Source organism: Lontra canadensis, unplaced genomic scaffold (assembly GCF_010015895.1).
Source record: "Lontra canadensis isolate GAN:19392208 unplaced genomic scaffold, GSC_riverotter_1.0 scaffold51, whole genome shotgun sequence".
Classification (NCBI taxonomy): Eukaryota; Metazoa; Chordata; class Mammalia; order Carnivora; family Mustelidae; genus Lontra; species Lontra canadensis.
In genome coordinates this window covers 5,058,721-5,071,183 of record NW_022631045.1, presented here as the reverse complement: position 1 = coordinate 5,071,183, position 12,463 = coordinate 5,058,721, and the positions used below count along the sequence as shown (strand labels likewise).

The window sequence follows — 12,463 nt, the reverse complement described above, 5'->3', positions numbered from 1 at the left end:
CCTTTATTTCAGAACACCTGGGTGGCTCAGTTGGTTAACCATCTTCCGTTGGCTCAGGTCATGATCTCTGGGTCCTGGGATCATCCCTACTTAGTGGGGAGTCTGCTTCCCCTCTTCCACTACCCTTGCCCCCTGCTTATGCATGTGCACATGCTCTCTCTCAAATAAATAAAAACTTTTAAAAAAAGAATATTTTCTTTATTTCAGTGCATATCAGATACAGATCTTCCTTCAAAGAGTAGCAGTTGACACAAACATATTCACGGTTCTGAGAATCCCTGCTGTAAAGAAACCGCCATGATTTGGTTTTACCTTTTTTCCCCCCAAATATATTTCACCATAGGATCTAGACTGCTCCTTCCTTTACATAACATTTACATTTTGAGGACCGCTAGTCCTATGGGATATGTTCAGGAAACTGTTCTAGGTTCATGTAAACTACAGTAATATTTAGAGTACTACTTCATGCCTTCTTACTCTCCCATTTCCACTCATATTGTCTTTTGTGGTACTTTTCTTATGGATAACCATAAGTATTTTGAATTTGGGGAAGGTTTAGCTCTTCTGTAGAAGTTCCCTATTTTTTAATTAGAGCCCAGCAATAGGTTCTCTACTGTTTGAGATTAATACCTGTTCTATCAAAAATCCAACGTGGGACCCCTCTCTATTGAGGACTTATTGTGGCTGTCTTTGTAGTAGCTGTTTTTAATAGTTGGGGCTACACTGAGACAGGAATTTGTGTTAAAGAAATGAGATGACTTTTTTAGAGTAAAATTAAAAGCTCCACCTACTGATGGATCTGGGTACAGATATGCAGAGCCAGCGCGAAGAGACAGAGTCACTCTGGGATCTGTTGACTCGTATAGTTACTTGACTGAATCTCTTAACACATATCCAACGATGGACTGAATTATTCTGACTATAGACTGTTCAGTCTTGGTAGCGGGCCAGTGTCAGCAGTTCCCATCTAAGCCTTGTGTAAGGAATAAGGAACCTAAGAGACTGTTGACTCATCTGGTTCCATTTATCTTTAATGTCATCTTTCTTGAGGAGGATTCGTTTAATGCACTCTCCTTGTTCGAGAACAAGGTTCACCAAATAACCTTCTGATGAGGATTTGGCTTTCTGTGTAGTTCCGCCTCCAAATAATATGCTGATATGCCCACCAGTGTATTATGGGGTCCATATGAAAGTTGTAGCTTTCATTACACTGTAGTATTTTCAATTCTTGTTTCTATAGCAGAATTTACATATAGATCAGAATATATGTCTTTAATATTCTCCTGAGAGTCACATTTATGGTCAATAGACGTGACAAAATTAGGTTTTGAATCTACTGGACTAAGGACCTTGACAGATGGACTAAAATAATGCCATCCTATGAGATTTCTTAGCAGACAGCTAGCCGGTTTCTCCCAGGGAAGTACAAGCATCACCATCCTCTGACGGCATTTCTCTTTTCAAGCTTGAAGTTTTGACAATAAACATTAGATGAGTGAATTAAATTGTCCTGAAGCCCTAAATCTACTGAACAGATGTGTTCCATAAACCACAGATGATATCAGATGCTACTTGAATCTGAAATTACGTTTGTCATCTTAACATACAAGCATATAGTGAAGTCCCTGCCACAATTCTGGTCTTTCTGTGCAGTTTTATATTGTGTCTGTTTCAGAGCCCCTGCCAGTAGTAAAACAGTAGATTCTCTATGTGACAGCTTATAGGTTTTCTTCCCTGTAGAACTTGTAAATAAAAAGGGAAATGGCAAGGATCTATTGGAGAGAGAGGTCTCCTGTGCTTTGGCAAATGTGTAGCACTCAGCACTGATTAAACAGGGTGACAGTTTAATTATTTTTAGCTCAGAATCGTTCATGGCATTGCAGAACACAAGTGTTGCTCTTCTCCACTTGTGTTTCAAAATGTTTTAATACAAAAGGGCAGTTTTCTTATTTGAAGGGTCAGAGGTACAGGGGTGGTGGATGGGTCAGTTGTTTAAGGCATTGTGATAATCTCTCTGCTTGCTTGGGTATTTCCACAGAATGGAGTGTTATTTGGAGTCAAAGGATTAAATATACCCCACTTGGCAGAAAGAACATTAGACTATACTAAGTTCTATTTTTAGTTCTGCCCATGTTAGCTGGTGGTTTTAAGCAAATTACTTAATTTATGTCCTTAGCTTCCTCATAGGTCTTGTTTCATTGTTAAGAGAATTACATGAAATTATATGAAAAAACAACGAAGCTTCTGGTTTGAGATCTGGCCCATAGAAGGTCCTCAATAAATGATAGCTTCTGTTGTGATCATCCGTACTACTGTAACAACTACCACCATTAATGTTATGGTTATTAACCATGGAGAGAATGCATATGAGATGTATTCCCTGACTTCAAATTTATTATTATTGGGTTTGCTGGCTGTAAGGAGCTCATATTCTGTTCTAGATCAACTATTTAAAGCAAAGATAATACAATAGTAATCATGACGGAATAACTGTATAGCACCTGGCGTGCTTATTTAAAAATACAGATCTCCTCAACCATCCCTGGAAATAGTAATTTCAGAGGTCTGTGCGGGGGGTTGATTAATCAGTATTTTTTACTAGAATTCTAGGGAGTTCTCGCTTGGAGTTTTTCAATGGGTGAATCCCCAAAAATGATATTCAGAGTATTTCAGAGCTTCTGAATGTATATTTGGTTTGTTTTATGTGTTAACGTCTCTGACAAAACCAGTTTAGGAAGGTGGCTTGATGGAGTTCTGGGTGGGGAGTGGTTCTTTAATTTTATCTCTCTGCTCTTTGCTAATGTGCAATATTTTATATAGAATTCATTATCTTTTGGAACATTTTAAGCATTTTATGTAGAGCTATGATGTTTTATTTCCATGTTCAACCTTACTTCTTTTATTTTTTTTTAAATTTTATTTAGTTATTTATTTGTCAGAGAGAGAGAAAAAGAGAGAGAGAGAGAGCACAGGCAGGCAGAGTGGCAGCAGAGGCAGAGGGAGAAGCAGGCTCCCTACTGAGCAAGGAGCCCGATGAGGGACTCGATCCCAGGACTCTGGGATCATGACCTGAGCCAAAGGCAGCTGCTTAACCAACTGAGTCACCCAGGCGTCCCTCAGCCTTACTTCTTTTAGATGTTAAATTGAAATTCCTTAATGAGATATTAAATTAAAGATGCTGTGTTGCTTTATGTTCACATTGGACTTGGCTTCTCTGAGTACAGAACTACGAGTAATTCTCTATCCTGTATGAAATGTTTAGGTGAAATAGCATCTGGATCTCTGAGGATTGGGGCTGTTAGTGCACCAATCTATAATGCCCATGAGAAAATGAAAGTGCCTGATGTTCTGTTCTATGACAACATTCAGGTAAGATCACTGCTTTGCCTTTCTGGATAAATCTCCTCTTACATTGTGGTAATTAACTCTGCAGTGAAACTAATGTTTAATTGTTTTTCTAATTTGCTAAGTTCCAATTCAGATGATGCCAAATGAGGTGTTGACACATCTTTTATTAAGGCATTGTAAACTTTTAAATTCTTTCCCAAGACACCTGAAAATTGAGGAGTTGCTACTATGATTAGGGTAATATATTTTATATGTGCACATGCATTAGACTCCAGGTAAATAAAATGAATATGTCATTAAATTAAAAGCAAAACGAACTATTCCTTATCCTCTCTTTTGCTTTCCTGTTAAATTACTTCACTGGTTCAAAGAGGATGTGTCCTGTGCACTCTCTTCTTCATCTTCCTTTCCTTTTCCTGAATATTCCTAATATTTTACTGTTCTTTACTTTTCCTTTCCCCCCCCCCCTTTTTAAGGGAGGAAGGTAGATAATTTCTCACTTGTAAACTAACCAGTAATTATGGACCTTCTGCTAAGACACAGAAATAGTATATACCCAGAAAGCTTTACTATAGATGTTCACCTTAATAAGAATTTTTTCAGAGAAAATTATCCATAATGTAGGAGTTTTTTCTTTTCCAAATTTTCTGTTAAGTGGTTATATATTTATTTTATAAGAAGAAACATAATTAAATTTTTCTTTAATATTTGGTCCTTAATCTGAACATAAATAATAACCTTACATTATGTTAAAAGAATTTCTACTTACTATTTTTTTAAAGATTTATTTATTTACTTTGAGAGAGAGAGAAAAAAAAGATAGGAGCAGAGGGGCAGAGGGAGAGAGAATCCCAAGCCGACTCCTCGCTGAGTGCGGAGCCCCACTTGGGGCTCGATCTCATGACCCTGAGATAGTGACCTGAGCTGAAACCAAGAGTCAGACACTTAACTGACTGCACCACCCAGGTGCCCCACTTGCTATTTTTACTATATTAAGGAGTTAGAAAAACTTAAGCTTTTTGTCTGCCGTTTCCCAATCATATTTTTTATTCAGTGAGTACCATAATTCTTTTCCCTATATTATATTAACAATACAGAAGGCATCTGGGAAAATCCTTCTCTCTCAGTAAAAATCTTGTTCCAGTATTTTGTAATCTGTCAAAACTGTAATTACTACCTCTGACATATGCAAAGACATAACCTGGATAGGTTTTGTATTTATTCTATAGCCCATTAATTAATGTAGGTTTTACTTCTCTTTCAAAGCATTAATGCTCTTATGCAAGCAGTGGACAAATAAGCAGGCAATGAAGTTACCTTTAAGACACAAGAAGGAAAATAATCTTGCCTATCAAAGAAAGACAAAAACATAAGTGTAAGGAAAATAGACTGTTTTTAAGCACTGATGGTATCACATTCTGCCCATGTAGTGGAAAGAGAAAGGGATAAAGAAAAAAGAGCCAGAAAACTTTGTTGTAAGTGACAATTTGAAAAACTCCATGGTACCAAAGGTTGAAAAGACCTCCCAGCATATGAGAATGTAGGAAATTCAGTAGCAGGGAGGGCCATTGTGCCCTTGAACACAGTGTCTGTTGCCATGGTGTCTGTGACATAGCCACTGAGGACCGCAGGGCTGCTGTGAACTTTACACAGCGGCCCTGAGGGACTTGCTGTAGCCTGTCTCCAGATGTACCTTTGCTTCATAAAGCATTATGACTTAACCACTAAGGAAAAATTTTGAGTTGTACCAATTCAAGGAACTGTGGCTTTGGATTACATTTGCTTTTGTTGTGTATGTTATGATTTCCTTTTAGTCTGTACTTCCTTTTGAAGCAATAGTCTTCAGTGTCTCTTGAATATGTAGGAGCTTCTGTACCATCCTCTTCCATGTCCTGTGGTCCCTTTTCCACATGGTATTGAGATTGATTTTTTAAATGTGTTTTCCACACCACTGAAGTCAAGTCTGTTTTTCTTTAGAGTCTTCAGCAAATAGCATGTGCTTGGCATATCATGAATGCTAGCAAGTATGCGGTGAGTGGGTTAATAAAGAAGGAGTAAGATTTTGAATGTTCATAATGAGGACTATTATTAAATCTGTCATTAAAGAATGTTATACTTACAGTAGTAAGGAGAAATTGGAGGAAAGAGCAATAGCCTCTTAACCCCAAGGACCTTTAAATATTTTAAATATTTAAAATATCTACCATGTATCAAGCCTTGTCCTGAGGTATTTGGATAAAGAGATGACTGTACACACACATACACACATACACTCCTGTAGCTCCAGGGCTCTGTCAGGGGAGAAAGACAACAAAGTACACATGATTCCTGTACAGTGGGATGGAAGTACACACAGGTTACTATGGTAGCACTGAAGAGATGATGGTCCCAGGTTGGAATGATCGTGGAAAATAAGTTAACTAGGCAAAGCTGACTCTCTCAGGCAGACGGACTAGCATTTGCAGAGACTTGGCTATGTGACAGAGTAGTTCATTTAGGAGGCTACATATAATTAATTGTCACTGACACAGAGCTGAGGTTGCAAATGCAAGAGTAACAAGAGATGAGGCCAGTTGGTTAGGAAAGGGTCAGAACATCTTCGCCTTGCTAATTAAGGAATCTGGATATGATTCAGAAGAAGTGAGGAAGCCACTGAAAGATTTTAAGCACATTTTCACTTGCTCACTTTGCATTTGCTCTTTAATGTTGTCTATGAGTTGGAACCAAGGCAAAGAGAGACTTGTTAGGGGGCCATTGCAGTAGTCTAAGTACAAGTTATGAAGGATCTCAATGAAGGGAGTGACCATGGGGATAGAGTGGAGAAGACACCGGGCAGGGCTATTTAGGCGGTGGGTAGAGTCAGTGGAGCTGTGTGTAAGATGAAAGCCAAGATTCGCCCTCAGGGAGCTCATAGTCTGCTGGAAAAGCAAACAGAAGAGAGCAGAGCAAATTATTCTGAATTTTTGACTGAATATAGTGTTGGAGGAGAGTGATGGAGGAGGAGATGAAGCCAAGACTAAATCAAGAATATATGAAGGGGAGGGGAGTCCTGGGGACAGGCTAAATTTGTGAAGGGAGTTAAGGAGTATAGATTTCCAGTTATAAATTAAAGAAGTCATGGGGTTGTAATATACAGCAAGGGGAATATAATCAATAAAATCGTATCAACTTTGCAAGGTGGCAAATGGTGGTGATCATTTCATAGTGTTTATAAATGTTGAATCATATTGCACAGCCTGAAACTAATTTAACTTTATAATGTCAATTATACCTCAATCAGTAAATAAGTAGCCTTTATGGGGCACTTAGGTGGCTCAGTGGGTTGAGCCTCTGCCTTCAGCTCAGGTCATGATCTCAGGGTCCTGGGATCAAGCCCCGCATCGGGCTCTCTGCTCGGCAGGGAGCCTGCTTCCCCCTCTCTCTCTGCCTGCCTCTCTGCCTACTTGTGAACTCTCTCTCTGTGTCAAATAAATAAATAAAATCTTTAATAAATAAATAAATAAGTAGCCTTTAGCCAAAAAAAAAAAAAAAAAGATGAACCTATGTTTCAAAGGTATTAAGAGTCATTTAAGGAATTTTGAAAAAAAATAAGTGACATGATTTTTTTAAGACTTTTATTTATTTATTTGACAGACAGAGAGCTCACAAGTAGGCAGAGAGAGAGGAGGAAGCAGGCTCCCTGCTGAGCAGAGAGCCCCGGAGCAGGGCTGGATCCCAGGACCCTGGGATCATGACCTGAGCCAAAGGCAGAGGCTTTAACCCACTGAGCCACCCAGGTGCGCCTAAAGAAGTGACATGATTTTGAATGAAGAGGTAACTGTCAGTTACATGAAGAACACATTGCCTCAAAAAGACACTGAAGTCCGAGAAGCCAAATTGTCTGATAAAAATCTAGGCCAGAGACGTAAAATACTAAATGAAAACTGGGGTAGAAAGGAAGGGATAGATACCCTTGACGTTAGGGTGGCTTAATAGCTTACTCTTGGTGTTTAACCAGCTCTTGGCAAGGGAGGAGTGAAGTGTGCAGGAAGATGATGGTAGCGGTTTGGTCAGGTGATAGGAAATGATGCTATTAATGAGGATAAAAGATACAAGATAAAGAATGAAGTTGAGAAAAAAATAAAGAGACAAGTTTTGGATATGTGGAGGTTGAAGTGACTGGGAAATAACAGTACATAGTTTGATAGTCGCTCAGAATATGAGGCTGGAGTTGAGGAGGAAAGTTTTGCTATTGAAGATCAGCATAGAATTGGTGCCTGAAGCAGTGGAACGGAGGAGAGGATTTAGGAAGAGTGGTCAGAAGTAGCTCTTCAAGCACAGAAGTGGATACTCAAGTCTCACACAGCCCACCCTCGCCCTTGTGTACAAGTAGGCACAAGCTACTCAGCCCTAAACCTTGACCCCTGCGGAGAGCATGTAAAAAGGCACTGACAGAGAGCAAATGAAGGAAAGTGGGGGAAATCAGAATCGAAGGAATTGCGACAACAATTAGGTTGGAAGATCCAACCTAAAAGATTATGGAGAGAAATTGTTAGAGAGGTAGGAGGGATTCAGGAGAGATGGACAATTAACTGGAAGAGGAAACTTATAAGAAATTGTCTGTGGTTGGGGTGCCTGGGTGACTCAGTTGGTCAAGTGTCTGCCTTCAGCTCAGGTCATGATCCTGGAGTCCTGGGATGGAACGCTGCGCCATCCCCACCCCACCCCCACTCTGGGCTCCTTGCTTAGCACGAAGTCTGCTTCTCCCTCTGCCCCTTCCCCTGCTCCTTCTCCCTCTCTCTCCCTCTGTCTCTCTCTCTCTCTCTTATTCACTCACTCTCTCAAATAAATAAAATCTTAAAAAAAGAAAGAAAGAAATTCTCTGTGGTACTTAAGTGGGTCAAAAGGCTAAGGGAAGAATTACATAGGCAGTGACAGTGACCTTAGCCTTAGCTAATGTTTGTTGATTTGAATAATCTAGTTAGATGGAATGAGGGTGTGAAGTAGGGAGAACATGAGTACAATACAGAAGAATATTAACTATAGTTTGAATTATTTTTCAGTATTTACACTGCTTTTTTATATGGCTATACAGGTGCTTGTTCCAACTTTCCTGTTTCTCATGCAGATTAGCCCCTTTGTTACAGGAAGACTTAAATGTCTGGAAATTGGCCCTGACTTTTCATCTTAGTTAGAATGAAGAGGTCTCCAGACCACGTTCTCACTAGAACCCAGAATAAAGGGGTATTCTAGGCCTCCCTTTTAAGTAGGGTAACAATACAGGCTTGCTGAAGATAGTCCCTAAAATAGTTTCTGTTTGCATTTGTTGTCCTTATTATTAATAGTGTCTCTTTTGAGTCTAAAAAAGTGTTCCAGAGTGAACAGTAAATTGACAAGCTTTTTAAAGCTCTAGCTCAGTGGTGTATCTGTAAGCATTTCAGAAAAATAAAAACTACAAAGATAAACATTTAGGAAATACCTCATTTGTTTTTGAAGGAAAGAAAAAACTTTGTTTTTCTAAGAAAGAAACTGAAAGAAAGTACAACTTAATTTGACAAGTTAAAAGGAAAATGTTTGAGATGTCAAAAAAAAAATCCATAAAGCAGGTCAAAAAAAGAAAAGCAAGTAACAAGCTAGAAAATACCGGCAGCATGTATTAAATACAAACAGTTGATTTGCCTTTTCCATAATTAGGGAGGTTCAATAACTTCAGTCTTTATGAAGCTGTAACTGTTTTGATACAGAAAACCAAGAGAAAGAAATAGGGATATTAATTGTTCTGGGCTATATTTCTTCCTCCAACACTCCCCATCCCCCACAATGAGCCTTTGTGACCTACTTACGGTTGTCCTATTTTTCCAGATATAAAAGGGCAGTGTAATTTCCTTTGTGGCTATTGTGAACAACTTTAATCTTGTTCTTTTATTATATTGTGTCCTAATTCAAATAACAAAATGTGGAAGCTAAATACTACATTTCTAATTCTAAAATTGCACATCCTTTGAAAGTAATGGTTAAGACCAAATTAGTGTAAAATGTTCCATGGAAATCTCCAGTTATTTTGGAAAGCCTATGGGATGAAGGAGCAGGAGGCTGGCTGAAGACAAAGCAAAAGCTGGCACCTTGCACCCCCTCTCCATCCGCTCCCTCTTGGTGATATGTGTAGCATTCCTCAGGCACCCCTGACTGCCATAAACGATAAATAAATAGTTAACTTGCAGAGATCACAATCCTGCAAGACTGGAGTCTCCCTTGGTTTACAAATGTCCTAGAGATCTACTAACAAAGAAGTTACCTTATCAATAGCACAATTTCCAGAGGCAAATAACTCAGTTCCTCAAGCCCTAATGTCTCCCTCCCCACCATAAACAAAACTGAAGGAGGCTGAGGTAGAAGGAAATGTAAATATAGTTAAATCTCTTCTGAACCTAAATCTCACTGACAAAGACGATTGATAGCAAGATTGTGACATCCCACCAAGACTCTCCCAACTATCTTAATGTTAATGGCTGACCAAAAGACAATATTGATCAAGCCTCAAGGCCTCGGGTATCCCTGCACCTCGTAGGCCCTCTTTAGCATATGAAAGCTCCCTTGAAACCTCCCTTCCCCTCCCCTTCCCCCAACTGCAAGGTAAAAAACCTGCCATCCCTCACAGCCCCGGGCAGCAGCTCTTCCTGCCCACGGGTCCTGTCCCCGTGCTTTAATAAACCACCATGTTGCACCAAAGATGTCTCAAGAATTCTTTCTTGGTCATCGGCTCCGGACCTTAGCCCACCAAACCTCACCTAGGTTCTAGAACTTCATCATATGTATATTTACATTATTAGCAACTACTAATTTAAATAGTAAATTATAAGCTAACCCTGCATAGAGCAATAGTTAAAATATATTTGAGTTAAATTATGAAAACTCTGAAATAATGGTGAGTGGCTTATTCTTGCTTAAGTGGACTACTTCAAGTTTTAAGTACCAGTGACCTAACTGGTTATATAACTTATAATCACTGCATTAATTTTTGTTTTTTTAAAAAATCAAATTGTTTTGAGTATGGTCTATTATTATAGATGCTTTACTTTCTTTTTTATTCAGTGTATTTAAACTAAAAAAAAAAACAATTCACCCATTTCTCCCACTCCTACCTCTAGCCTCTAGCAACCTCCAATATGTTTTCTATATCTATGAGCTTGGGTATTTTATTTTTTTAGTACATATATGTTATATATGTGTGTATATGTACATATATGTGTTATTTACATGTTACAAATGTACACATATGTATTTTTTACATTCCATATATAAGAGATCATACAGTATTTGTCTTTCTCTGACTTTTTTCACTTTGCATAATGCCCTCAAGGACCAGCCATGTTGTTACAAATGGCAAGATTTCATTCTTTTTATGACTGAATAATATTCCATTATATATATATATATGCGCCACATCTTCTTTATCCATTCATCCATCAATAGACATGTAGGTTGTTTCCATACCTTGGCTCTTGTACATAATGGTGCAGTGATTGTGGCGGTGCAAATCTCTTTTCAAATTCAAACCAAAAAATTGTTTTCATTTTCTTCAAAAAAATACCCAGGAAGTGGAATTGCTGGATCATATGATAGTTCTATTTTTAATTTTTTGAGGAACCTCTATACTGATTTTCATAGTGGCTACACAGCAATACACAGTTTCCCTTATCTTCATATCCTCACCAACACTTATCTCTAGTCTTTTGATAATAGCCATTCTAATAGATGTGAGGTGACATCTTATTATGGTTTTGATTTATATTTCTCAATGACTGTGATATAGAGCATTTTTCCATATACCCATTGGTCTTCTGTAAGTCTTCCTAGGAGATGTCTCTAATCAGATCCTCTGCCCATTTTTTACTTGGACTGGTTGTTTTTTTACTGTTGAGATATATGAGTTCTTTCCATATTTTGGATATTACCCCCTTATCAGATACATGATCTGCAAATATTTTTTGCCCCTCACTAGGTTGCCTTTTCATTCTGTTGATGGTTTCCTTCACTCCGTAGAAGCTGCTTAAGTTGGATGGAGTCCCACTTGTTTAATTTGCTTTCATTCCTTGTGCTTTTGGTGACAGATTCTAAAATCATCACTAAGACCTATATCACAGAGCTTATTACCATCTATGTTTTCTTCTAGGAGTTTTATGGTTTCAGAGCCTAACATTCACATCTTTAATATATTTTTTTTAATATTTGTGTATGGTAGAAGATCCAGTTTCATTCTTTTGCATCTGACTGCCCATTTTCCCAACCCAATTTATCAAAGAAACTGTCCTTTCTCCATTGTTTTCTTCCTTCTTGACTCCTTTTTACTAAGTTAATTGACCGTTGATGCATATGGGTTTATTTCTAGGCTCTCTATTATGTTTCATTGATTTATGTGTCTCTTTTTCTGAAAATATTATAATTTGATTGACTACTGTAGCTTTTTTATTACTACAGCTTTTTTTTGCTGACTACTATAACTTTTTTAATTACTATAATGTAATATAGTTAGAAATCTGAAAGTGTGATGCTTTCAACTTTGGTCTTCTTATGACTTTTTGACCTTTTAGGATCTTTTATGATTCCATATAAATTTTAGGGTTGTTTGTTTCTGTGAAAAATACCATTAAAATTTTGATAGAGATTGCATTGAACATATAGATTATTCTGGGTAGTATGACATTTGAACAACATTAATTTTTCTAATCCATGAACATGGAATATCTTTCCATTTATTTGGGTCTTCAGTTTCTTTCATTAATGTCTTGTAGTTTTCAATATGCAGGTCTTTCACCTCCTTGGTTAAATTTATTCATAGGTGTTTTATTCTTGTTGATGCAATTGTTGATGCTGTCTCTTTCTGATGGTTCATTATTAGTGTATAGAAAAATAACAGATTTTTTTGGTATTGATTTTGTATCTTTCAGCTTTGCTGAATTTGTTTATTCTAACAGCTTTGTGTTAGTGTCTCTAGGGTTTTCTGTATATTAATACCACTGCCTGCAAATAGTGACAGGTTTACTTCTTCCTTTCCTATTTCCTTTTTTCTTTTTTTTTTCCTTGCCTAATTTCGCTGGTACTGTGTTGAATAAAAGTGGCGAGAATGGGCATCCTT

At 37.8% G+C, this 12,463-nt stretch overlaps 1 protein-coding gene across 1 annotated transcript in view; it reads left to right on the top strand.

Annotated features, from left to right (window-relative positions):
• Positions 1-12,463, top strand: part of VWA8 (von Willebrand factor A domain containing 8) — a 329,596-nt gene that overhangs the window by 128,670 nt on the left and 188,463 nt on the right. Inside the window, exon 19 of the mRNA XM_032873943.1 lies at positions 3,263-3,369. Within this exon, the coding sequence (XP_032729834.1) occupies positions 3,263-3,369 (107 nt within the window). The remainder of the gene's footprint in view (positions 1-3,262; positions 3,370-12,463) is intronic.